The following is a 23,969-nucleotide window of genomic DNA, read 5'->3' as shown; positions in this document are numbered from 1 at the left end:
AAAAAGTTGACCTACCAATGATGTTGACAATAAATCTAAAAGGGACGACTCCTTTATAAAAATTTTAAATCCACCATGCATATTCCGCTATGCATATTCCACTATGTCCATAATTTCAGTGATATTGCATGCTAAAAAGTTATACTATTATTTATATAAGGCTATTTAAACTCGAAGTATGTTCAGAAGTAACCACGTGATTTACCAAAAACACTACCCAAGACTGGTCCAATCGCAGGGCGTTGTCCAATGTCCACCGAGGGCAAGGTTCAAATCCCGACAAGTTCGGCTCACACCCAAGCTTGAGTCACTATAATTGGGTGTTTGTTTTCCGCTAGTAATAATTGAAATCCACAAAGTCAATTTTCTTTTGTTTCTAGACATGTTTTCTCTATATAATTGTTGAACGAAAGCCACCCTACTTAATCGTCATACTAGTGGAAAATTAGAAAAGCATGTCCTTAAAGAGAAATTATAAAATCTTTAAAAAACAAATATATTCGTTGGGATTGTATGACATGTTTTCTCTATATAATCGTTGAACGAAAGCCGCCCTACGTAATCGTCATACTAGTGGAAAATTAGAAAAGCATGTCCTTAAAGAGAAATTATAAAATCTTTTAAAAATAGATATATTCGTTGGGATTGTATTTTACATGTTGGAAAATTTTAACATATTTATACCAAAGAGAGATTTTAAATTTAGAAATCATCAGCCATCATCCCAGTGGAAAATTAGAAAAACATGTCCTTACAAATATTCGTTGGGATTGTATTTTACATGTTGGGAAATTTTAACCTATTTAAATCAAAGAGAGATTTTAAATTTAGAAATCATCCAGCAAACCATTAGTTCATAATGTGACTGATACCATTTAATATATTTCTGAGGAATGATAAAAGAAATTATTTGAATATAAATTAAATATATTTAAGCATATACATAAAAGTGAGATTATATATAGCGTGGAAAAATTATATTAAAATCAATTACTATATGTTTTCTTTAAGTTTGAATTACACATTATTTATATAAAATAGAAATGTTGTTATTCACCCAATTTGCTTTTGAATGTGCATATTAAATAGCAAAATCATCCCGTTGTAATATAAGTATATACATTATCAAGAGTGATGGGACATTATTATATAGAGTTAGTTTAGTGATATTTATTAGATTAATATATAGATTTATGGTGACATGAAGGGATTATTTCTATAATTAATATTGTAATTCATATAAACTTATTTCTAGTTTTATATTGTTTTAAGATAATTTAGTAGGGATATGATAAAATGATAAAGTAAAACATAAGAAGTTATTTATGCATGCTAAAAGATTATTTGTATATCTTTATTTTAGAATGTTGTGTTTAAACAGGAAAAAAATGGTAATGAAATCTTAACTATGGACATTTTGAAGAGATCAGTGGATATAAAGTAACACATTAGATTGATAATATGCTAAATTTGACAATGTAACATGTTAAAACAAGGAGTGGAAAATCATAATTGAGCAATTGAGAAAAGCATAACACATTTCCCTAAAAGTATACATCAAATGTAGTTGAAGCTAGAAGCCATATACTTTAGGATAGTATGCAAACACCTTAAAAGGGAGGTAAAAATGCAGTGATGGGAAATAATTATAAAGAATACAATGGTTGTAAGAAAGGAATGAATGTTTATAAATTTGATTTTCAATATTAACAATATATGTTTGATAAAAATACTTATGAAGGAAGAGTGAAGGATGAACTTACATATTTTTCGTGACTTTCCTTTTGATTAATTTATGGTGAACCAGATAAGATTGCCTAACTTAGCTTAGATAGATACTTCTGTGGAAGATCCAAATTATGTTTTATAGATTAAATTTTATTGATACATCTAAATCATACACTATGGTACTAAGTATGAGGTTATAGCTTCAGTTAATTGTGATGTCAACATAGGAATGTTGAAGTACAATGTTGTGATGATGTTTCATGATATGTGGTAATTGGGCATAGTTCTGATTAGATGATAATGATGCACATGTAGTTCTTATTTATTTATTTTGATAATTGTATGTAGGTTTTATAACATGCATAGTATGCAATTTTTTTACCATTCAGAATGTGGTGATTAATAAGGATGTTATGTTATCATAATGGCATGCAAAGGTCGGCATGTGGATTATTTTCTATGATACTATGATTATAACTAATGCATTGGATGTATGTTAAGATGTGGTGATTGACAGGAAATCCACAAATGGGCCGAGAAGGCTAATTTATCTAATGATCTCGTGGGAGCTCATACCCGCGAGGGAGAATATGTAAACTCATATGGGTTGGGGACATACTCAACCAACACTACATATTCTAGTGATTCCTTTATGTTGTATAACTCTTTATGGATAGCTCTTGAGGGGCTATGGGACCATCTTGAGGAGGCCAACTGCCTGATATTGTAGGCCAATTGTCTGATATAGGAGTGGGATGCTAAAGTCTGGTGGGGATGTAAGGACTTCGATGTATGGGGTTGTGCACCTTAGTGAGTGTGGAGGGAGTGGTCCAGTCCTTCGAGATGCCTGGAGTACTGAGACGAGTGCATGCCTTTGGACAGATGAGGTCCTAGCCAGGCGCGAGCCTTGGGACCGGCCTTAGGCTATGGTACAAACTAATGAGGCTTATGTCGAGTTTTGAATGTGGGAAAAATGACAGATATTCTTTGGGATTCCCGGATGTTGTGGAAACTTTCTAGGCATGTTGGTTATAATAGTTCGACAAAGGGTGTAGGGCAAACGTGCAGAAATAAATAACTAAATAAATAAAATGTTAAATGATTCAACTTAACTTCAGGACGAAGTTTCTTAAAGAGGGGGAGTATGTAATGTCCCTAATAATAATAAACATAACGATAATAAATAAATAATATAATATAATATTAAAATATAAGTAAATAAATAATAAATAATAAAGAAAAGATCATAATGGTAAATAACTAGTAAATAAATAAATAATAAACAATAATAGTGAATAAATAATAAATAATAAACTGAAGTTCTAAATAAATATATATATAAGTAAACTATAAAAAAAAGAGTAAAGGAATAAAATAAGAAAGAGTTAAATTAAGAGAAATATTAAATTAAGTAAAACTTAAAATAAAAAATAAAAATTGCATGTTGACACATGGAATGTGTGCATGGAAACCCATTTCCATTTTTTGGTCTATTTAATAGACGATGAGGAAGATGAGATTCATCCATTCTCTTGGGAGAAAAGTGTTGTGAAACAAATGATTCCCTAGCAATAGTACGTTGATTGAGGGCTCAGGAGTGGCCAATTGTAGAAAGATTATGTATAGTTGAACCCAGTGGGGTGGAGAGTTGTCCCCAAAATCTTTGTTGCGGTTAGCAAAATTCAGAGAGAATTCAACTCCAAAAGCACAAGTAAGGAATATTGTCGATACAGGTTAGTCGCCTCTACTCATGTTTTTTTTAATTCTTTGTTAAATAGTTGAGTAATTTGTTGTTTAAATAGTTGAGTAATTTGCTGTTGATTATAAATCATATAAATTGATGTAATTATTTGTATATTTTCAATCGGGGTTGTTACAACTCAGCGAGGGAAAAACCCCTCTCTAGGGGAAAACCCAAAGAAATTATTCTCTTCTTTAGAATTTGATCAAATGAGATAACCAAAACTAGACCAAGACAATGACCTCCTCCAATCCATCAAGTCAGCGTCTTCATACTTTAGTCAATATCAAAAGTCAAATCCTACATGATTGAGGTTTTGTCCTTCCTTCTACTTCAAAGATTTTCAGCCTGTAATAGTTTGGTCTTGTAATAGCACTATCTTCGTATAAGAAGAGATAGAAACTTGCTTTCTCTTGTTTGGCAATAGTCTCCCCTTCCTTCGCTATGAATCTTCTTGATCTTCCAATGAAAGAGGCTCCTTATACTTCCTTTTTGCACTAGAATCTTCAGTTGAGTTCTTCTAATGAGTTGCAGATCAAATTGCTTGCTTAGATGGTTGAGTTTCACTGCTTATATATATATATATATATATATTCGATGTAGCTTCCTTGAAGGGTAGATCGATTTGATGTACTTGATGGAGTCGTTGATGTAGCTTCCTTGAAGGGTAGGTCGGTTTGATGTACTTGAGGCCGACATGATGGAGTCGATGTAGCTTCCTTGAAGGGTAGGTCCACTTGATGGAGGGAAAAGACATAATTTTAACATAAAAATTATTTGTCTTTCTTGATACAAATAGCCCAAGAAGGTTCTAAAATATAATGACTTTGACTTTGACTCAAGATATAAACCCTAGAGCACTCAATGGGTTCTTTGAACTAGAGATGAAATAAACAAGACATGAAACTCATGCTTAATAATCATTTTTCATTTTACAATCATTTTTCTTATCTTTCCTTTTGACAAATACATTACATCATGACTCAAATATAATTATGAAGATTGGTGCTAGTTACATTCTTCAATAAGAGGAGTGTAAAGTTTCAAGAAGGTCCTCTACATGCAACTCCAGAGGAACTTGTTACACAACCTCTGCCACTTCCAGATGCCAGTCTTCGAGATGATGATTCTTCATCCACTTCAGATCAAAATTTGAACCTAATCAGCAGGTCATAGAAAATTGAAATTCCCCTTCCATGAGATCTCAAGTGGAAAAAGATCCACATGCACATATAGATATGGAACCATGCATGCCTATGCACTACTACGTGGTATTAGCTATTGATCCTCAAACTTATGAAGAGGCTAAAGGCAATCCCAACTGGGAAGTAGCAATGAATGAGGAATACAATACGCACATTTGGAACCACACATGGGATTTGGTTCCACTTCCAGTATATTGAAAGCTTGTTCGTTGTTAATTGATCTACAGAACCAAAAGAGCAACAAATGGAATGATCAACAAGTATAAAGCCAGGGTGGTAGCCAAAGTTTTTTCGCAGGTACATGGGATAGATTATGATGAGACATTTGCAATGGTGGAAAAAATGGACTCCATTAAGATGGCTCTTGCAATTGCAACAACAAAGAAGTGGGAGGTTCACCACATTGATGTGAAGAATGCATTTCTTCATGGTGATATTAATGAAGAGATCTATTTGGAGCAACCGAAAGGATATGTTCATGACTCATCCTTAGTGTGCACACTAAAGCGATCTTTGTATGGCCTCAAACAGGCACCTCATGCATGGTATGCGAAGATGGACTCCTACCTTCTCTCCCAAGATTTCCAACGTTCTAAGTCTGATCCAAACGTTTATATGTTGAGGAAATCCGATTCATTATTGTTGATAGTATTTTATGTATATGACTTATCACAAGTAATTCAAGCTCAACAATTGTTGCTATCAAGTATGCTCTACATGACAAGTTCTTCATGACTGACATGGAACTTCTCAACAACTTTCTTGGTCTTGAGATTAGTCAATCTAATTCAAAAATCACACTGGCTCAATCAAAGTGTGCATGGAATGTACTTTTCATATTCAAGATGACTTACTGCAAGCCAACAGCCACACCTTTCTTATCCGAAATTAAGCTAGAAAATGGAAGTACAACACCTTTGGTAGATTGTACACTTCATAGGCAATTGGTGGGTAGTCTTTTGTACCTCACTCACTCACAGCTAGACATCTCCTATGTCATTGGAGTATTATCCAAGTACAAGTAGGAGTCGCATGCTCCATTGGAAAGCAGCGAAGAGGATTCTTCAGTATATTAAGGGGACCATAGATAATGGTATCCATTGTGTAGCAGGATGCTCATTAGATATCATTGGTTACACATTCAAATTGGGCAGGTGATGGAATAGATCCCAAGTCCACTTCAGGGTATGTCTTTAGCCTTGGACCAGGGCCTATCTGTTGGTCTAGTAAAAAGCAATTAGTAATTGCTTTATCTTCAGCAAAGGCGGAGTATAGGGGTACAAGGAATGCAGCCACACAAGCTATCTGGTTGCAACACTCTCTCATAAACTTTGGCATACAATTCCATCGCTCCACAATCATTTCGTGTGACAACTAGAGTACTTTAATGTTTTGCAGAGATCTATCCCAGCGACAACATACCAAACACATCGAAGTTCACATGCACTTTTTTCGAGGCTTGATCTGCAATGTTATCATTGATCTGCAATATTGTTCCCCTGCCGAACAAATTGCAAATATCTTCACCAAGCTCTTCACAAAACAACGATTTGCAGCATTGCAAGCTCTTCTTGGTGCGAAGGCAGTAATCACTGCCCAGCACTTCTGATAGTGACGTTTTAGGGGGGATTTTGTTCCCACTGGGTTTTCTCTCTTACGTCTTATTTTTTTCTTATTTTTTCTCTCTTACATCTTATTGTGTACCTAACATGGCAAAAAATTGTCAAGACCCACTTTATTTAATTTTTCATCTTAGCTAAGCTTCGTGGGGTATAGGTGTATATAAACATCTCTATGTATTTTCGCTATTTAGTCACACGTTTCTCTTACCTTTGAACCATCACCGTGCATTGGATTCCTCACCATAAGTTAATAGAGTTGTACTCCAATCACACTTAGTTGTACTTCAATTAGACTAGTGGAGTGGAATCACACTATGAGTGGAGCCATGCATGAGCCATGAAATAGTTAACTAATGCTTGCATGTTGATTCTCTAGTTAATTAGGACTAGGTGTCAGTTGACTTCAGTACAGTACCACTTATGCATGTTGATTCTCTAGTTAATTAGGACTAGGTGTCAATTGACTTCAGTACAGTATCACTTATGCATGTGTATTCACTAGTTATCTCTGGGATTCTACTAGTTCAGTTGACTAGTTAACTAAACCTATACTTGAGAGACGTTATCTATGTACTACGACACCTAAACAAGGCACACATACTCATGGAGGTTATATATCATTGTATTATAGTTCATTTTTTTATCCAGATATATAGAGAGAAATTGTATTCTATTCTCTTTTGCAATCTTTAGTTATTATCTTGCAATTGTTACTTTTGTTTCCACCTAGATTCTTTGAAGGTGTAACACAAAATTTCATAGTAGGCTCCCATAAAAGAGTCTGATTGCACCATTGAATTCTAAGTTGTGCAATCACTTTGCACGATTGAATTCTAAGTTGTGCAATTACTCAGCATCCTGAACAGGGTCAAAATCGGCAGTCAAGACTAAATATTTTCCCACAAATGATGTGGAGTTCTCTTTGGAAGATAAACAAACTTTGAAACTTCCCTTCAAAAGTGCTCATCTCCTCCATTTCATTGGTTTCCCTAGTAAACTTGGACTTGAGCCTGACTAAGACCTTAAAGGTAAGGCAAGAGCTTTGCAAACTCTCTAACAATTCTCCATCAAATGGATCGATTTCTTTTATGGCCACTAACAAAAACTTCAAGTTGTGTACGAGTCGATTTCTTCTTATTATAATTATTATTATTATTTATTTTTTAATTTAGTAATAATTTATCTTCATCATCATTGTATATATTAATTCAAAATACAAACACATTACAGTCTTTAACAATGCCTTGTCCCCAAAAAAGGCCTTCACTCTAGGTGGCATTTATTTCAGATCCTACCCTCTTAACAACACAAATTATCTCCTTTCCTCTGGTTCAAGGTATTACTGGGGTAAAGCACCTTGTGGATATCGCTCAATTGGACAGCACTAGGCTTGTACAACACTCTCCTTGGCCCGCACCACCCAAGCATCAAATCACGTCACGTTGAGGACTTTTATAGGGGGTCATACCCATTCATCAGCTTCAAGCCTTCGTCACTACAAGACACTAGCCCACAGTTGTCATACTGGCTCCTTCGATGCTGATGTCGAGTACCATAAACTATAGCCCAGGTGAGAAATCAAGGTCGCCCTTAAAAAATTGTCCATTCCTCCTTGGAAGAAAATATTAACATTAAGAAACCTCTGCCGAGAAGGGCGAGATTCTAATCCCTATTTTAATTTCCAGCAATCATCTGTGGAAAGATGATTTGAGGGCCATAACCCCATGAAATGAGAGACATGTGAAACAGTGAAACCAAAAATTTCACTTTAACAAACTGCCATCACACCATTAGGATAGGTTTCACTAATTAATTTTGGGTTGTTACACTCAAGATACCCTTCTACAGGAAGTGGGGAATCACCTCCCTTTTGGTTCATCCTAAAGATACTGCATCAGTTCATTTCAGTCAAGGGAAGGCTCAATGAGCATGATAAAGCTTCCCAACAGGAAAGACTCCAAGGAGCTCGACAGCGCCCAGCAGGATTTGCCATCAGAAGCCTTGGCTGTCCACCATGCTCCCTTGAGTCCATCATTTAGAAGTATCCAACTCCAGTTCGTAGTAATTTGATCTTGGACATCTCTATCCCAATACTGGATCTTGTACAAAACCAAAGACAATGGACTATCTATATAATACACAGGATTTTATACAATAAATTTGGAGATCGAACTGGACACAGCACTGCTACTCTTTCCAACCCTTGATGCCGTGGTCATTTCCATGAGACAAGTAACTTGTCAAGGGGATGTGTATTGAATAACGAAAATTTATATTCACGTCTCGATAAAAACATCCAAATAAAATAAAACACATTAGAATACGGGCCTGTTATATTTCTCTTACACTGAATTTGCTAATAAGCATAAATTGACTAAATTGATGTCCTGTACATAACTCGGAATGTCATGATATCCTCAATCAGTTCAAATCAAACTGAGGTAAACTTGTTGCAAAGTGTTCATTGTGCAAGTAGAACTTTTGACAAGACAGGCAAGTTATGATGTAAATTGTTTGACTGAAACTTTCAATTTGAACATACTGTGGTACTCCTTCCATTAAAGATCCCATCACTCGTTATTTTCATCTTCTGAGCTTCATAGGAAGTTGCTGGCTCTGTTATATGCATGACTTAGACCTGCCCAATCTGTTATAAATCCTGATAAAATGACCTTTTGACATCAAATTCATTTCATATACAAAGGTTACAAACAACACTGGTTGGGTGTGTTTCTTTGAACAAATTTTGACAGTTTTAACATTACATTAGTTACAATTACCCCAAAGAGAGAAAGCTCTCGTCTAGCATTTAAAATACTGCTAGAGGGCTTTGCAATTCCTCTATAAATGGGTTAAATTTGAGAAATGAATATTCTAGCTAATTAATAGCAAAGAATTTTTTTCCTGGTAGATTTCTATACAAGAATGCGTGATTGTGATCGCATTGCATTTCTGGAACATTTTCTACGAGGGCTAGCACTTATGGGACATGAACATCCTTCCATAAGGGCAAGGTCCTCTTCACATGACAATATGCACGCTATGTCTGGATTAGCTAGGAATGACTTGGCAGCAAGGTATCCAGCAATTGACCATGTCTGGTACAGTCGAGCCTGCTTGCCAATAAATCTCGCTGTTTTTGTGTCATAATACTCTGGCCAGCGGTCTTTTGAAATCCTTTTCTCTGCAATTTCCACTGCTCTACTTGCTAGATCTGGCCTCCCCATCTTTATGCATGCAATAGTAAACTGCATCCAGAATCACAAGTCAGAACACCACACCTTCAATTTAATAACTCTATGCAATCAATATGGATGACCTGCTACCTGCCAAAGAAGTGTCGGCCATGATCCTCCATTGTGATATGACCAAGGCCTGCATGGCATACTCTGAAGCTATTAATGCCACATATACAAAACCTGTGCTGAAAAGTAATTCAAATATGTATTTGTTTTTTACAAATCAACTTCCTTTTCTAGAATCATTTTTTATGCCTATTCTGGTCTTTCCCATAGCAAGCAATCAAAAATAAAACAGGATACATGATCACAGATGATAGCATTAGGGTAGGTGAACATCGTAATTTTTCAACATCCTACAGTAGGTATATCTCAACATACAACATGCAGAATGCAACTGCAAAAGTCCATCCTGTCCTTTGGCACTCACATATGACTTCAATAATAAAAGCGAAGACAGAATGCAAATGCAACCCCAAATATTAAATTGAAAACATGCATGCCTACAAACATCTCTATATGCTTCCTTTCTAAAACCCATGCATATTGACAGTGAATAAGCAAAAGGAGACAGCAGTACGTGTTCTTAGGATCACTGCCAGTGATAATTCGCCACTCTTCATACTCCAATGCAGGAAAGCAGATTTTCATAGGCATGGTGCCCACAAGATCATCCCATTTGCTCTCAATTAGGTTCAATATAGCCTCAGCCTGTTCGGAAGTAGTTAGGGAAGTTACTATAGCCCAAAGATTACCCAAGGAGAAAAACCTGAAATCCATGTGAGCAGGCTGGAGGTTCCCAATTAGGAACCCCCCTTGATCAGGCATCCAATCAACAAGCCATGACGGAATTTGTTCTGGGTAAATATTGAACTTGTTGACAGCATCAGGAGTATATTCTTCTGTCTTGTATCTGTAAATTTCATTGAGCTTTTGCGTATCAATCCAATAATACTCTCTGATATGAAAAGCCAGTGCACTTAGCCTGCTATTTACAGCCCTCAGTAAGTTCTTTGATCCATCATCCACAATCATTATTTCTCGTGCACAACGAAGAGCAGAGTAGAACAAAGCCTGCAATGCAACGATATGAAAATTAGTCTCATAGTTTGCAATTTGGAAATATTAGACAACAATAGAATAGGCAAACAAAATGCCACATTTAAAGGAACAATAAAGAAATCCTCAATTGTCAAAACATTACACATCTTCAAATAGACAAAATGAATAATCAGAAAATGCATGAAATCTTCAAAGAAATTTAAACTAGGAAATGAATCATGAGAACATCACGATCTCAATACTGTTAATATGGGGTTCTGCAACAATTATAGGATGGCTTCCTACATTTTGGAGGTTTTCTGACTTCATTAGGAGCACCATTGGGTTATGCAGGGTCGCCCCCTACCCATGACAGAATTTCAGATTTCGCCAATGCACTTTGGATTTATATTGATGCAATCTAGAAGAACACCCCAGCCGGTGATGGTTGCCATATAAACCATGTCCTCACTGCAGTACTCTTCTTTGTGTTGAAGATGTGCTATATTCTTTGCAAGTAGGTCTGTATAGGGTTGTAATCTAATCTGCGTTAATTGATTAGGGTATTGGATGCTGCAGAGCACTTAAATATCATATAGTAAACAGTCATTTTAATATAATAAAGGTGTGGCTCCATGTTAGGCTGGTTTCCCAGTTAAGGATTTCCAGGGTGAATCTCTTTAAAGTATATCCTATGTGTGTACAATTATTGTTCTTTCTGTTTTGTTTAAGAATCTATAAGCATTATTCCATGTGCATAGATTTAAATATTAAATTTGGTATTAGAGCAGGATTATTGGCTTTAGGGGGTTGCCTTTTGTTGCTAGGGTTAGCTCATTCTTGATAGAGCAAGTTTATTGTTAGCTTGAGGGGACCTGACCCAAGTTCGGAGTTATTTAGACAAACAAATCCCTACACTACTAGTCCTTTCGGCCTCAGCCCGCAGAGCGCGGACTGAAGTCTCACCCGAAGCAATATGAGGGGATGCTGAAACCAAGTTTCCGCACCCTTGAGATGTTTGTGGTGTCGATTTAGTCCAACTATGCCTACCTTCGCGCAGGTTACTTTGCGCACTGTTCTAATCTTCAATACCCTCGCGATCTGTTATAATCACCTTTCGTGCAGCTCTAACCAGGGGCTGAGATGCTTTCGTGTTGCTATGGTAGTGAACTGCACTATTTCCCCAAACTACACCGCATATCTTACTTATCTTCTTACAAATGTTAGCCAACTTCGCGTAAACAGATATTCTATCTTGTATTCACTTAATCAATACAACCATATATATTCACGCATCATATAAACAATAGAAGTGCAATTTATACCAAATATATTCAATGCATAAAACAGGAAATAAATACAGAGAATTGATATGAAACTTCTCTTTATTAATGTTTCCAACTTGTTACAAACTCGACTTGCCCTGCGCACTCAGCTACAGGGGCCCACACACTCAGCTGCAGACTACTAGGCCTCTACGCACTCAGCTGCAGAACCTTCTCCTACTCTACGACCCAAACTAGACTTTACACTTCCGTTCTTCCACTATGCTTCTATTCCATGTTTTGATTAGATTATTCTTCCATCTCTTAACTACTTAGAGCCTCGCTCTATTTATACAATCCCAAAATTGAGGGCAGACAACCCTATGACTCTTTTACAAGTTACGTGCTTTGCACCCACAAAATGTGGAGTCTTTACATCGGAGATACAATTTTTGACCGAAATCTGGGCTCTAAGCCCCAAAACTTCCCATGGGGGATCCTGCGCCCAACAGGCCCCCAACACAAACATCGTGACTCGCCCTCGAGTCACTCTGTCTGTGCGAAGATCTTTGCGCGAAGACCTCCCAATTCTGCCTGAATCGCTGCAAGATCAGCAGCGCACTGAGCGGTTGCCTCCCGTACTTCCTCGACTTGTTGTGCAGAGACCGCTGTAGCTGAACTGCTGCCCTGAACCTTTTCCTGCGTTGCCAGCAATTGCGCAAGCTTTGCCTCAATGGAGGCTGTAACAATGTACGCCTCATCAATCCACGACTGTAAGCGCACCTTCGAAACGACTTCCTTATGTCGATCAGCATCTACCTGTTCCTTGAGTGCTTTCGCCTGTTGCATCCTCGCAAGCCTCTGTGTAAGGGTAACCATTTGCGCGGTCCCTTTTACTTCGTCGTATTTCTGTTGTAGCTCGCGCACCTCTATCTCTAGGCGTTGTATGTTCGGGTCCTCCTGTAGGGTGGTGAGAACCTCGAACAACTGCTTGAACAGCTTTGTGAAATCCGTCTCTGTACTTTTAACCTCTGCTATTGTTGTTGTAATCACGTTGGCGCGTTGTTCCCTAACTTCCGGTGGGGTTGAAGGCTGTGCCTTCAATTGCAGTTCGGCTAACTGAAGGTTCAGTTCGAGCTGAACCCTGGCCATTTCTTCCTTTGCCTCGCGCACCCCTGCGGCTAATTTCCGAACGCGCGCCTACACTGGTTCCTCTACTTGGATGGCCAACTCCGAGACCATCTGGCAGGCTTCCTCCACCACCTGTACGAGCTATCTGTTTTGCGCCACTACCTCGTCGCGCTACAGCCTCAACTATTTAATGTTGATGCGTTGCTCGCTCATTACCTGGAGTGCGCAACCCTCCCTGACTCGCAGTTCTACAGTTACTCCATCCTACAAACCATAGAGCATCTCCCAAGGGAGCGCAACCATATTTATCCCGATTCCCTTCAACGTGCTAACCATAGGCCTGTCGGCCTCATTTCTGTAACTAACGCTCCCTCTGGCAGCACTATTGTGTTAGTCATCCAGGTGCGCAACATCTCTTTGGCCACGGTCGTGCCTAGTGCGAGGCTGGTTGACACAATGCCAGCCTGTGGGGTGCACACCTGCAACTCCTATATTTGCGCTCGGAGAGCCCCCAACACCATCTGGTGTTCCTCCGCGAACTACTATAGGGTCTCCGCGGTGACGTCCCTCACCGTCTCACCAATGTCGTGCACATCCCCCTCAGTGAGGGTGATCAGGTCAAAAGAAGTCTTTGAAGCCTTCGACTACTTCCGTGGCCCTACCTGCTCTCTTGGGCGTGGTCGTTTCAGCTGGGTGGACGTTGTCTGCGAGTCCGCGCCACCTTGCTCTGTATCTATCTCTTGTTCGGGCGAAGGCGACTTCTCTCCCTCGCGCTCTTCCTCGACTGCCTTCTGTTGTTCTTCCACCAGCTTTACAACATCGCACGTCGCCTGGGCCTTCGCTGCTACCGCTTCCTTCCTACGTTTTTTTGCCAACTGCACCATCCGCAGTTTCGCCTCGTCCTTTTTTCGCTGTGCGGCGGACTTTTCTGCTTCCACCGCAGAGCTAGCTGGAGCGCGCCACTTCGGTGGCCACGACTCAAGGGCTGCGAAGATGACGTCGTCTGTCGCCAAATAGTGTAGCTCGCGCCATGCCTTCACGGGGTCCTTCCGCGCCCTGTTGTAAACGTGATGGAAATCTGCCTTGAACTCCGTGAAGCTCTGCAAACTGTTGTAGACCGTGGGCGATAACCACGGCTTGCGATTAATAATCCCCATTCTGATGTTCATCTCCATGAACACCCAGAGGGTTTTACTGTCCCTTATCCTCTACTCATCTCGGGTTGCCCACAGCGAAGCGTACTTCGCTACCTCCGAAAGGTCCTGCGCGATCGTCGAGAACTGGCTATCTTCAAGCAATTTCCATGCCACCAGTACTATGGACAACAGAAACCAGGCATAGTGAAAAGTCTTCCCCTGCTCCTGTGCCTCGCGGCATTTCTCAAGGAACTCTCCGTATAAGTAGTTTCCCAGTTGAACTGGACCCCTTTTGTGCATTGCGCTGCAAGTGCAACCACCAGCGCAAGCACCTCATCCGCACAGCGTTTCCGCATAACCTTCCCTGCCAATATCTACGTCGCAACTTTGACCGCAGGGCTATTGATGCTGGAAATCACATACCCTCTCTTCTTCTCCAGCTTGAACTTTTTCTTCATGGCCTCTGTGATGGCCAAATCATCACTCTTGCCCTCCGAGATGTTCGCTGGGTCCAACCCTTTGCAAGGGAGCCAGGTAATTCTGTGAATCAAGTGGTCTATGATGGGGATGGGCTCCTCCAACCACAAGCACCCATCATGCACCAAGCAGAGCAGCTGCATGATGACAAAAATGGCCACTGGGGCGCGAAGGTAATGCGGCACCCAGAGTAGGTTTAACAATCCTACCTTTTCTACACCTCTCAGCCATTTACGCGGCTCCAACTTTATGCCTCTAGTCAGCACGTCTTTCTTTTGGCGCATTAGCTGTGCAGTTGCCAAATGTGGGAACTTCTCGTGGTCCGTGAGATCCCAGTTTTCAAATTTTAGTACAGGCACTCGCCCCAAGTGCGCTCCTTCAAAAATAATGTCGTCAAGAGCAGCGGGGTTTGCAGAGAGGTCTTGCTCTCATCTATATCTTTAGGCACCTTAGCTTTACCCTTCTGCGGAGGAACATATGCGGGCAGCCTCGTAAGAGGGTTCACACCCTGGGTGTCAACCTCCATTTCTACATCCTCCTCCTCTACCAAGATTTCTTCAAATTCTTCCTCCTCATCGGCCTCCAAATTAATAGCTTTCCCCTTTTCTTCCATGGTAAGCTTAGTCCTTAACGAGTTCCTATGGGATATGTGCACTGGTACCATAGCTTGCTTGTCTTTCTTAGGTCTCGGCGTGCGCTGCGATTTAGGGATTTTTGCGACTATCCCGACACTTTCAGGGGCTTCTACTTCCGTAATGGCCTATGCGGCTTCTTCAGCGGTCATTACTCCGGTATCCATGGCTTCCTCAGGTGCTACCATAGTGTTATTCCACAATTCTCTCAACGGCTCGGGTAATTGCTCAAGCAACGAATTCGCCTTCAGAAGATCAAACAAGTCATGAGTGTCTGTGCGCGCAACAACTCAGTCCTCAAATTGCCAAGTGTTGTTTGTTGGACACCCCTTTGTAATTTATGACGCCTTTGGAATTTGAATTCGATCGTTCCCCCCACATTCGGTCCATTAATGCTCAATTGGCAGCAGATTTTCAAGAATCTAGCCCATAAAGTTCACCTTAAATGCCTGTCGCCCGCTCCATTTGGTCTCAAACCAAGCATCACATCATGAATAGTGACTGTAACGGTCACTTTCCAGCCGACCCGAGCGGCAGTGCAGCTACCCTTGCGCTATCGCCGACCCTGCGACACTTCACTACTGCGCGCAGTCCTGACATCGTGCAATGCCTGGGCAGAGTAGTTTATAGTCCCGAGCCTCCTTTCAGCTGCTGGAAGCGCTAAGACTGTGCTTCTATCAGCTAGTCAGATGGTCGAGCCCCCTGTGTACATCTTCAAATGACTACCATTGACTTTTCCTGGGAAGAGTTCTCCATTTAACTTTACCAACTGCACCACACCACCATCTGTGATCTCCTTAATAACATACAGCCCCAGCGAATGCATTCCGAGCTTCCCTGGGAATTTATCGAACTGACTATCATACAACAACACCAAATCATTCACCTTAAACGTGCGCAACTTAATATGTCGATTATGCCAAGCCTTTTCGCGCTGCTTTTGGACCTGCTGGTGAAATCCAGCCAAAAATCGCTCTTCCTCGAGCTCCTCTCACTACGCGAGCCTCTCTTCAAGGGCTCCGTGATCCATCATACCTGTGAGCGCTGCTATGCGCAGACTAGGCACGATGTATTCCATAGGCATTACAACTTCCACTCCATAGACAAGCCTAAAAGGTGTCTGTCCCGTCAGTTTCTTGCATGTCATCCTATAAGCCCATAATACTGCAGGTACGCGCAGGTCCCAATCACTTCGCTGCACGTTGCATACTTTGTTCAACGCATGGCATACCTTGTTGAACACTTCTGTGCGGAGAACCTTCTGCGCGATTGTTCTTCCTACATAATGTCTTCCCAATATTAAGAGCCATTTGCACATCGGTCCCCCAACACATGCTTATTGATCATACATTTCAGCGCGGAGTTCATGTGCATCCGCGTAGGTTGTTTTCCACATGCCTGTGCCCACCTGGCCAGATGCGTGCGCGGATCATCTCGGCCATTGTCTATCAATCGCACCTTAAGCTTCCCAAATCGTGTGCGCATCGTTCCCCTACACTCGCACCAATCGTCAAAGCTCCCTTTGCGCGTACCCCACCACCTCACGGGCATAGCGCACAGTACCCAGTCCAAGGCCTAAAAGCGTTGCTTTTCTGGCACTTCCCTTTCAAATTTATTCAATAAGGCATCTACCTCACTTAGACCAGCGTAAGTACGCAGGTCTCTTACTTCTGTCTATATGCAGCGCAACGACCTTGTCATCATATTACAATTCAGTGTAGTTACCTCATGTAACCGATTTTGCCATCGCTCTGTCTCCTCATCCGAATCCGAAGTATAGGAGCTTTCGCGCTCCCATGCAATCCGCCCATCCGCGGTGGGATTCACCCAATCTTGGTTTCGCGTTGTTATCTTATAGATGCAGTCCAAATCATCATCACTTTCATAGTCGCGCATCGGCTCCGTATAGCGCGATCCTTCAACAGGGTCCAGGGGTATAATTACGCGTAGTGACTTCTTTTCAAAAATCATTTTTCGCTTTTTCAGATTGATCACCCCATTCATGTCAATGGCCCAATCAATTCCTAAGAGCGCGGGGTAGGGATTGTTGTCATCAACAATCTCTATCACTTCAAAGTCTGCCAGCACGCTCGCTCCCTCAATATCCACGGTTATTCCCTGCAATCGCCCATGGTTATTATTTTCTGTTGGTTCACCGTCCTTAGCTGAATTGGAGACGAATGCAGCGCAAGTCGCCCCATTCGCTCCCATGTCTGTTTCAACAAAACATTGGCATCCGATCCTAAATCCAGGATGACTTGATCCATCTCATATTCTCCGATCTGCGCGGTTAGTCTCATTTCTCTTCCCATTCTTGTCTTATGTTTTCTGATCTCCTTGACTATGCGTAGTTCCCGACACGGGTGAACAAGTAGAGTATAACATAGTTTTAAAACTTCGACTCTGACTCCGACTCGGCCAAGGGTCGACTCCGACTCCGACTCCGACTCGGTATCGACTCAGCCGACTCGATTTCAATGACTCGGTCGTTGTAAAAAATACATTAAATATTTATTTTTTATAAAAACACATAATTTTAAAGATTTTCATTCATGTTTCCAAACACACAGCATTAGAATATAGATAGAAGACAACATATGATCAAAGTAGGCTCATGAATATATCCATTATATCAAAATGGCACCTAGTGCATTGTCCAATACATACACGATGATGATATAGAGATCAAAACAAAAACACATAACCAAGGAGGTTATAAATGGCCTCTACAACAAAAGTCTGTGACCAATACTACTGGCTAGTGGCTACTGCTAGAGTTGCCAACATCATCTGGCTCAGTGTTACTTGGGAGCAGGAGCGAAAGTGGGGAGCGAGAGCGAAAACAGGAGAGGGAGCAACATTTTCAGAAGCTCCTGGTTTGGGAGCGAATCCCAGAGGAGTTCGACAACCAATGTCACTAACATCAAGGTACATAGAGGGATTGGTGCTCTTGCTTAAATACGAGTTCCAACCCTAATACATGACAAAATTCAATGGAAACATTGCAATCCTCCAATCCTGAAATCCTGAAAAACTAATAAGTCTGCTGGATTTTGAATGAAATCTAAAATTCTACTTTCTCCATATGAAATCCAATGAGGCTGAAACCACTCTCAAACATCCTGAGTCATTTCAAGATTAAGGAGAATGTCACTTTTACTTTAAGAATTTAACATTACCATGAAAATTGAATAGCATATCAATAGTACAGAGCATTTGAGTGTGTTAAATAGAGTTTGGAAGGGGGAAATGGACTCCAAATAACATTTAACTAATTCGTAAAACACATTGGAGTCCAAACCAATCAGCAAACACCTTAAAAAATCATTAAAAATTTGTTAAATCGTTGTTTTACTGGGGTTAAGGGCCGTTGTTTGTGACTCGGCCGAGTCAGTATGGAAACGGCCGAGTTGGCCAAGTCATGGCTGACTCGGCCAAACGAACCGTTTCTTCTACCGAGTCACTTCTGAGGGCAACGAAACGGATCAACTCGGCCGTTTCAGTTTCGAAACGGCCGAATTTTAAAACTATGGAGTATACTAGGGCGCTTGAGAGAACCATGTTTCAGGGTCAAAATGACCCCGTCACTTCAATAATGACAAGGAATGGGCGTTTATGCTACTGGTGCTTGATAAGATGTGGGGTAACCCGGTGAAAGTGAATTGACCCGATGGGCCAACAGATGAACCCCGACGGAAGGCAGGAAGGAAAGCAGGGAGGAAGGCAGGGGGGATAGCTCAATTTTGCTTGCTAATAATAAGGAATCAAACAGGCACTAATGCTAGTGCCAATGCCAACAGCAGTCCCAACACATCTGTTAATGAGTTCCTGTAACCCTTTCACCGCCTTACTGTCACGCAGTAGCTTCATACATGTTTCCAGCAAAGTTGTGAGCATAGATGGTCCATCTCCAACTCCGGTTTATCTTTGCTTCTGGACGTGGAGGCATCAACGAATCTCTTTTTGGCTTCCGCGAAGGTTTCCCGAGTGCGCTCCAAATCAAACTCTGCTTCCTTTGCAGGAGCTTTGTGAACCCAAGTATTATCTTCTGGTTGTTTGCCTTTATCATCTCCCGTCGCGATTCCACTTCGGAGCACAATGTTCACATTCGGATCTTCCTCGCGCGACTCAAACCTCATCATCTGCAGGTTCTGAGTCAGGGGAGGCGGTAACGCTCCTTTGTCGCGTATCCTAGCTATCAGTGTAGGAAAATCTTCTGTCTCATGATCAAACAAGTTGCAATACAAACACGACTGGCGCGTTGGATTCGTGCAATCGCGCGCATAATGTCCTGGCCCTCAGCAGTTGTAGCATATCAACTGTCTGTGGCCTCTTCCAGGTCCTCCTCTGCCTCGACCTCGTCTGCGCCCCTAAAATCCTGTTCGCGTCATTCCTGCATTTTGGTCAAGGGGTCACATTTCGCACTGAACTCTGTAGGTGGGAGTTTTATCCATCAACTCATAACTTCTACAAGTGTGCTTATCGTATCCCACTGACCTACAAAAGTTGCAGAACAACTGTTGCGAATTTTGTGTATACTTCTGTAACAAGTGACAATTGTCTGTGGCATGTTTTCCTGCTATTTGATAAATCGCGCACCACAAAGCAGGTGCTGCACTAGGTCCTGCTTGCGCTTCCAGTCTTAAGGGCATCGGTCCTCCTGCAAGGTAATTTGCGAAAACCGGGCAGTGGTCCTTGTCATGACCCTGACCCTTGCATTTTACGCACCATACCTCTTCGCGCACTTCTAGTCGAGTTGTCCTATCCTATTTTAGACTCTGCATCTCAAGGCATAAATTCTTCAGTTGCGCGTGGATCTGCTGAACTCCTAAGTTAGGATCCTGCATCGGGGTCTCATGTAGCCTCATAGCAATCTCTAAGGCCTCCGCCTGAGTCGTTATCTTGCTGCGATAGCGCACTTCTTAAATGTGGCATTAGCGAAGCTACAAACCACTCGCGATGTTGTCCATCTGTCATATTCATATTAGCTTCGCGAATCGTACATTTCAGCGTCTGATCCAGCTCCCAAGGAATCTCGCTTGGTCGCCTCGTGATCTCTTTGAATCCACATATCCATTGTGCTTCAGACTTAGACTTGCTAAATACTTTGTTAAGCGTTGCCTGGATATCCGTGATTCCTGCATTTGGATTATCATTGGCGTGCTTAATATACCAGGTCAGCACGCAATCCTACAGGGCACTAACTAGTGTCGCTTTCTTTATATTGTCATTTGTAACTCTTGCGCTTCCCATACAGCCCTTACCACGAACCAGAATTGGTTTGGATCCTCATTTCACAAACCTTTGAACACAGGAAACTTCACTGTGCTTGCCATATTGAATCGCGGTGGTGGTGGAGGTGGTATGGGTGAAGATGGAGGTGATGGCGGTGAAGCCGATAGCGGTGTGGGTGGTATTCACGGAATTCTTTGCCCTATCAGATGGATCACACGTCACGATGAGACCTTCGCGAGCTCTTCCTCGTCCCCTCGCGGAGATGAAATCAAGGGGCTATTTCTGGTCCCTTATTTCCTTCGTTCCTGTAAGCTTTTCAACTTCGCGTAACCCCGAATATCAAGGTAACTGCATAACCCTCTTTTCGCACAATAGCATTTTAATCCAAGTATTCAAAGACTTTACATACTTACCTCGCAGTCCTTTGAGAAAGCGTCGCTCTGCCTCGCTGTAGCTAACTGAGGTGTCAACCGCGAACTCAGTAATGAATCCTCCTATAATACGATCGAGCCAACGATCAAGGTGCACGCAATCTTATCCTCTGATGCTTCCAACCTTCGCACTATCTCTGGGGTCCACACAATAGGACCGTCAAGTTTCCACCTTCCTTGGCTATCCGCTAGCTTCGCAATCCACTCGTATAGCTCAGTGGGGAAGGACGCGAAAAATACTTCGTGGATCTCCGTGTACAGGTCCTGTTCTACTGTGTTGTGAACTCGTGAATTCTTTTGTCCAACCAGCCTTCAACTTCCTTTTTAGTTGGATTCCAATGATACGGCATCAAAGATCTCTATGCAGATTCCGGTCCCGGCAAGGGAACCATTTGTTGGCTTAAGAGGGCCTGACCCAAGTTCGGAGTTATTTGGCCAAACAAATCCCTACACTACTAGCACTTTCGGCATCAGCGCGTGGAGTGCGGACTGATGTCTCACCCAAAGCAGTATGAGGGGATGTTGGGACCAAGTTTTCGCACCCTTGAGATGTTTGTGGTGTCGATTTAGTCCAACTATGCCTACCTTCGCACATGTTACTTCGCGCACTGTTCTAACCTTCAATACCCTCGCGATCTATTATAATTGCCTTTCGTGCAGCCCCAACCAGGGGCTGAGATGCTTTCACGCTACTATGGCAGCAAACTACACTATTTCCCCAAACTACATCGCGTATCTTACTTATCTTCTTATAGATGTTAGTCAACTTCGCGTAAACAGATATTCTATCTTGTATTCACTTAATCAATACAACAATATATATTTGCGCATCATATAAACAATAGAATATATTCAATGCATAAAACATGAAATAAATACACAGAATTGATATGAAACTTCTCTTTATTAATGCTTCCAACTTGTTACAGACTCGACTCGCCCTGCACACTTAGTTGTAGGCAGTTGCAGACTACTAGGCCTCTGCGCACTTAGCTGCAAAGCCTTCTCCTACTCAACGACCCAAACTAGACTTTACACTTATGTTCTTCCACTATGCTTCTATTCTATGTTTTGATTAGATTATTCTTCCATCTCTTAACTACTTAGAGCCTAGGTAGGTCTCTACAGCCGACATTACATTACAAAATTGAGGGCGGACAACCCTATGACTCTTTTATAGGCTACGCGTTCCGCACCCACAAATGCGGAGTCTTTACATCGGAGTTACAATTTTTTATCGAAATCTGGGCTCTAAGCCCCAAAACTTCCCTTGGGGGATCTCGCGCCCAACATTTATCATGGGTCTGTGATCAACTTGGTTTCAATCGAAACTTTACTGCAATGATTCTTGTCTGAAAGAGAATTGCACGCAGTTAGAGAAGCATGATTCAGAAATTTAACAGTTAAATTTTCAAGCTATAGGTAGCTTAAGATGTAGGACCTTCTTCTAGACAAAGAACAGTGGATCATTTAGATCCCGATACTATACCTATGGGTATGGTGACAACAAACTGGACAAAGCTAGATAGGTAGGCCAAGATTACGTTCCAGTTATGCCTTTCAGATTAAGTGTTACTGAATATTTCAATAAAGTTATAGCCAAAGCGTTATGGGACAAGTTAGAGGCTTTTCATCACTGTAAATCCTCAGTAAACAAACTTTTCCTTTGAAGAAGTTGTAACTCTTGAAAATGAATAATGGTGACTCTGACAAATCATCCCAATGCCTTGAACACTGTGGTAAGTCAATTATTCTTTGTTGATACTAAAACTTCTGAAGAAGATGTGTGCAATAGTTTACTACGTTCTTTACCAGATTCATGAGATAGCCTAGTTGTAGCTATTGGGAATAATGCACCCACATTAAAGCTTGGCCATGTAGTTGTGGACCTATTATCTGTAGAAATGAGGGAGGAAACCATGGATATATTCAAATCAAAGATGCCTTATTTGTGAGAGGCCACGCCACTAATAGAAACAAAAATATGTCTTTGAGTAGCAAATCTAAATCTTTAAGACAATCTATAAGAAAATGTTTGAAATACAATAAAGTTGGGAATTATAAGAAAGATTGTAAATTTAAAATGTTGATAAAAGCAAGGCATCTACTGATGCTCCCTGAGTCCTTCTACACAAGGAAAGGCCACTTGAGAAGAAGGGGATGTGTACTTGGCATCTTCAATCAAACATTGTGATCATGATGCAATGCACGTACATCAACTCAGTTGTGGACTACTAGGTCTCTACGCACTTAGCTGCAAAGCCTTCTCCTACTCACAACCCAAACTAGACTTTACACTTCTGTTCTTCCACTATGCTTCTATTATATGATTTGATTAGATTATTCTTCCATCTCTTAACTACTTAGAGCCTAGGTAGGTCTCTACAGCCGACATTACATTACAAAATTGAGGGCGGACAACCCTATGACTCTTTTACAGGCTACGCGTTTCGCACCCACAAAATGCGGAGTCTTTACATCGGAGTTACAATTTTTTACCGAAATCTGGGCTCTAAGCCCCAAAACTTCCCTTGGGGGATCCCGCGCCCAACATTTATCATGGGTCTGTGATCAACTTGGTTTCAATCGAAACTTTACTGCAATGATTCTTGTCTGAAAGAGAATGGCACGCAGTTAGAGAAGCAAGATTGAGAAATTTAACAGTTAAATTTTCAAGCTATAGGTAGCTTAAGATGTAGGACCTTCTTCTAGACAAAGAACAGTGGATCATTTAGATCTCGATACTATACCTATGGGTATGGTGACAACAAACTGGACAAAGCTAGATAGGAAGGCCAAGATTACGTTCCAGTTATGCCTTTCAGATTAAGTGTTACTGAATATTTCAAAAAAGCTATAGCCAAAGCATTATGGGACAAGTTAGAGGCTTTTCATCACTGTAAATCCTCAGTAAACAAACTTTTCCTTTGAAGAAGTTGTAACTCTTGAAAATGGATAATGGTGACTCTGACAAATCATCCCAATGCCTTTAACACTGTGGTAAGTCAATTATTCTCCGTTGATACTAAAACTTCTGAAGAAGATGTGTGCAATAGTTTACTACGTTCTTTACCAGATTCATGAGA

General features: G+C 41.1%; 1 protein-coding gene across 1 annotated transcript in view; it reads right to left on the bottom strand.

Moving 5' to 3' along the window:
- Window positions 1-8,946: 8,946 nt before the first annotated feature.
- Window positions 8,947-23,969, bottom strand: part of LOC149174105 (neutral/alkaline invertase 1, mitochondrial-like) — a 51,502-nt gene continuing 36,479 nt past the window's right edge. The window contains exons 4-6 of the mRNA XM_089419170.1: window positions 10,116-10,609; window positions 9,623-9,671; window positions 8,947-9,544 (exon numbers count right to left, since the gene is read on the bottom strand). Of these exons, the coding sequence (XP_089275296.1) occupies window positions 9,212-9,544; window positions 9,623-9,671; window positions 10,116-10,609 (876 nt within the window). The 3' untranslated portion in view covers window positions 8,947-9,211. The remainder of the gene's footprint in view (window positions 9,545-9,622; window positions 9,672-10,115; window positions 10,610-23,969) is intronic.

Source organism: Pinus tabuliformis, chromosome 4_1 (assembly GCF_031772625.1).
Source record: "Pinus tabuliformis cultivar Carrire ecotype Pingquan chromosome 4_1, CPIR1, whole genome shotgun sequence".
NCBI lineage: Eukaryota > Viridiplantae > Streptophyta > Pinopsida > Pinales > Pinaceae > Pinus > Pinus tabuliformis.
The sequence above is the reverse complement of the archived record's forward strand: the minus strand, read 5'-3'. Positions and strand labels throughout refer to the sequence as shown.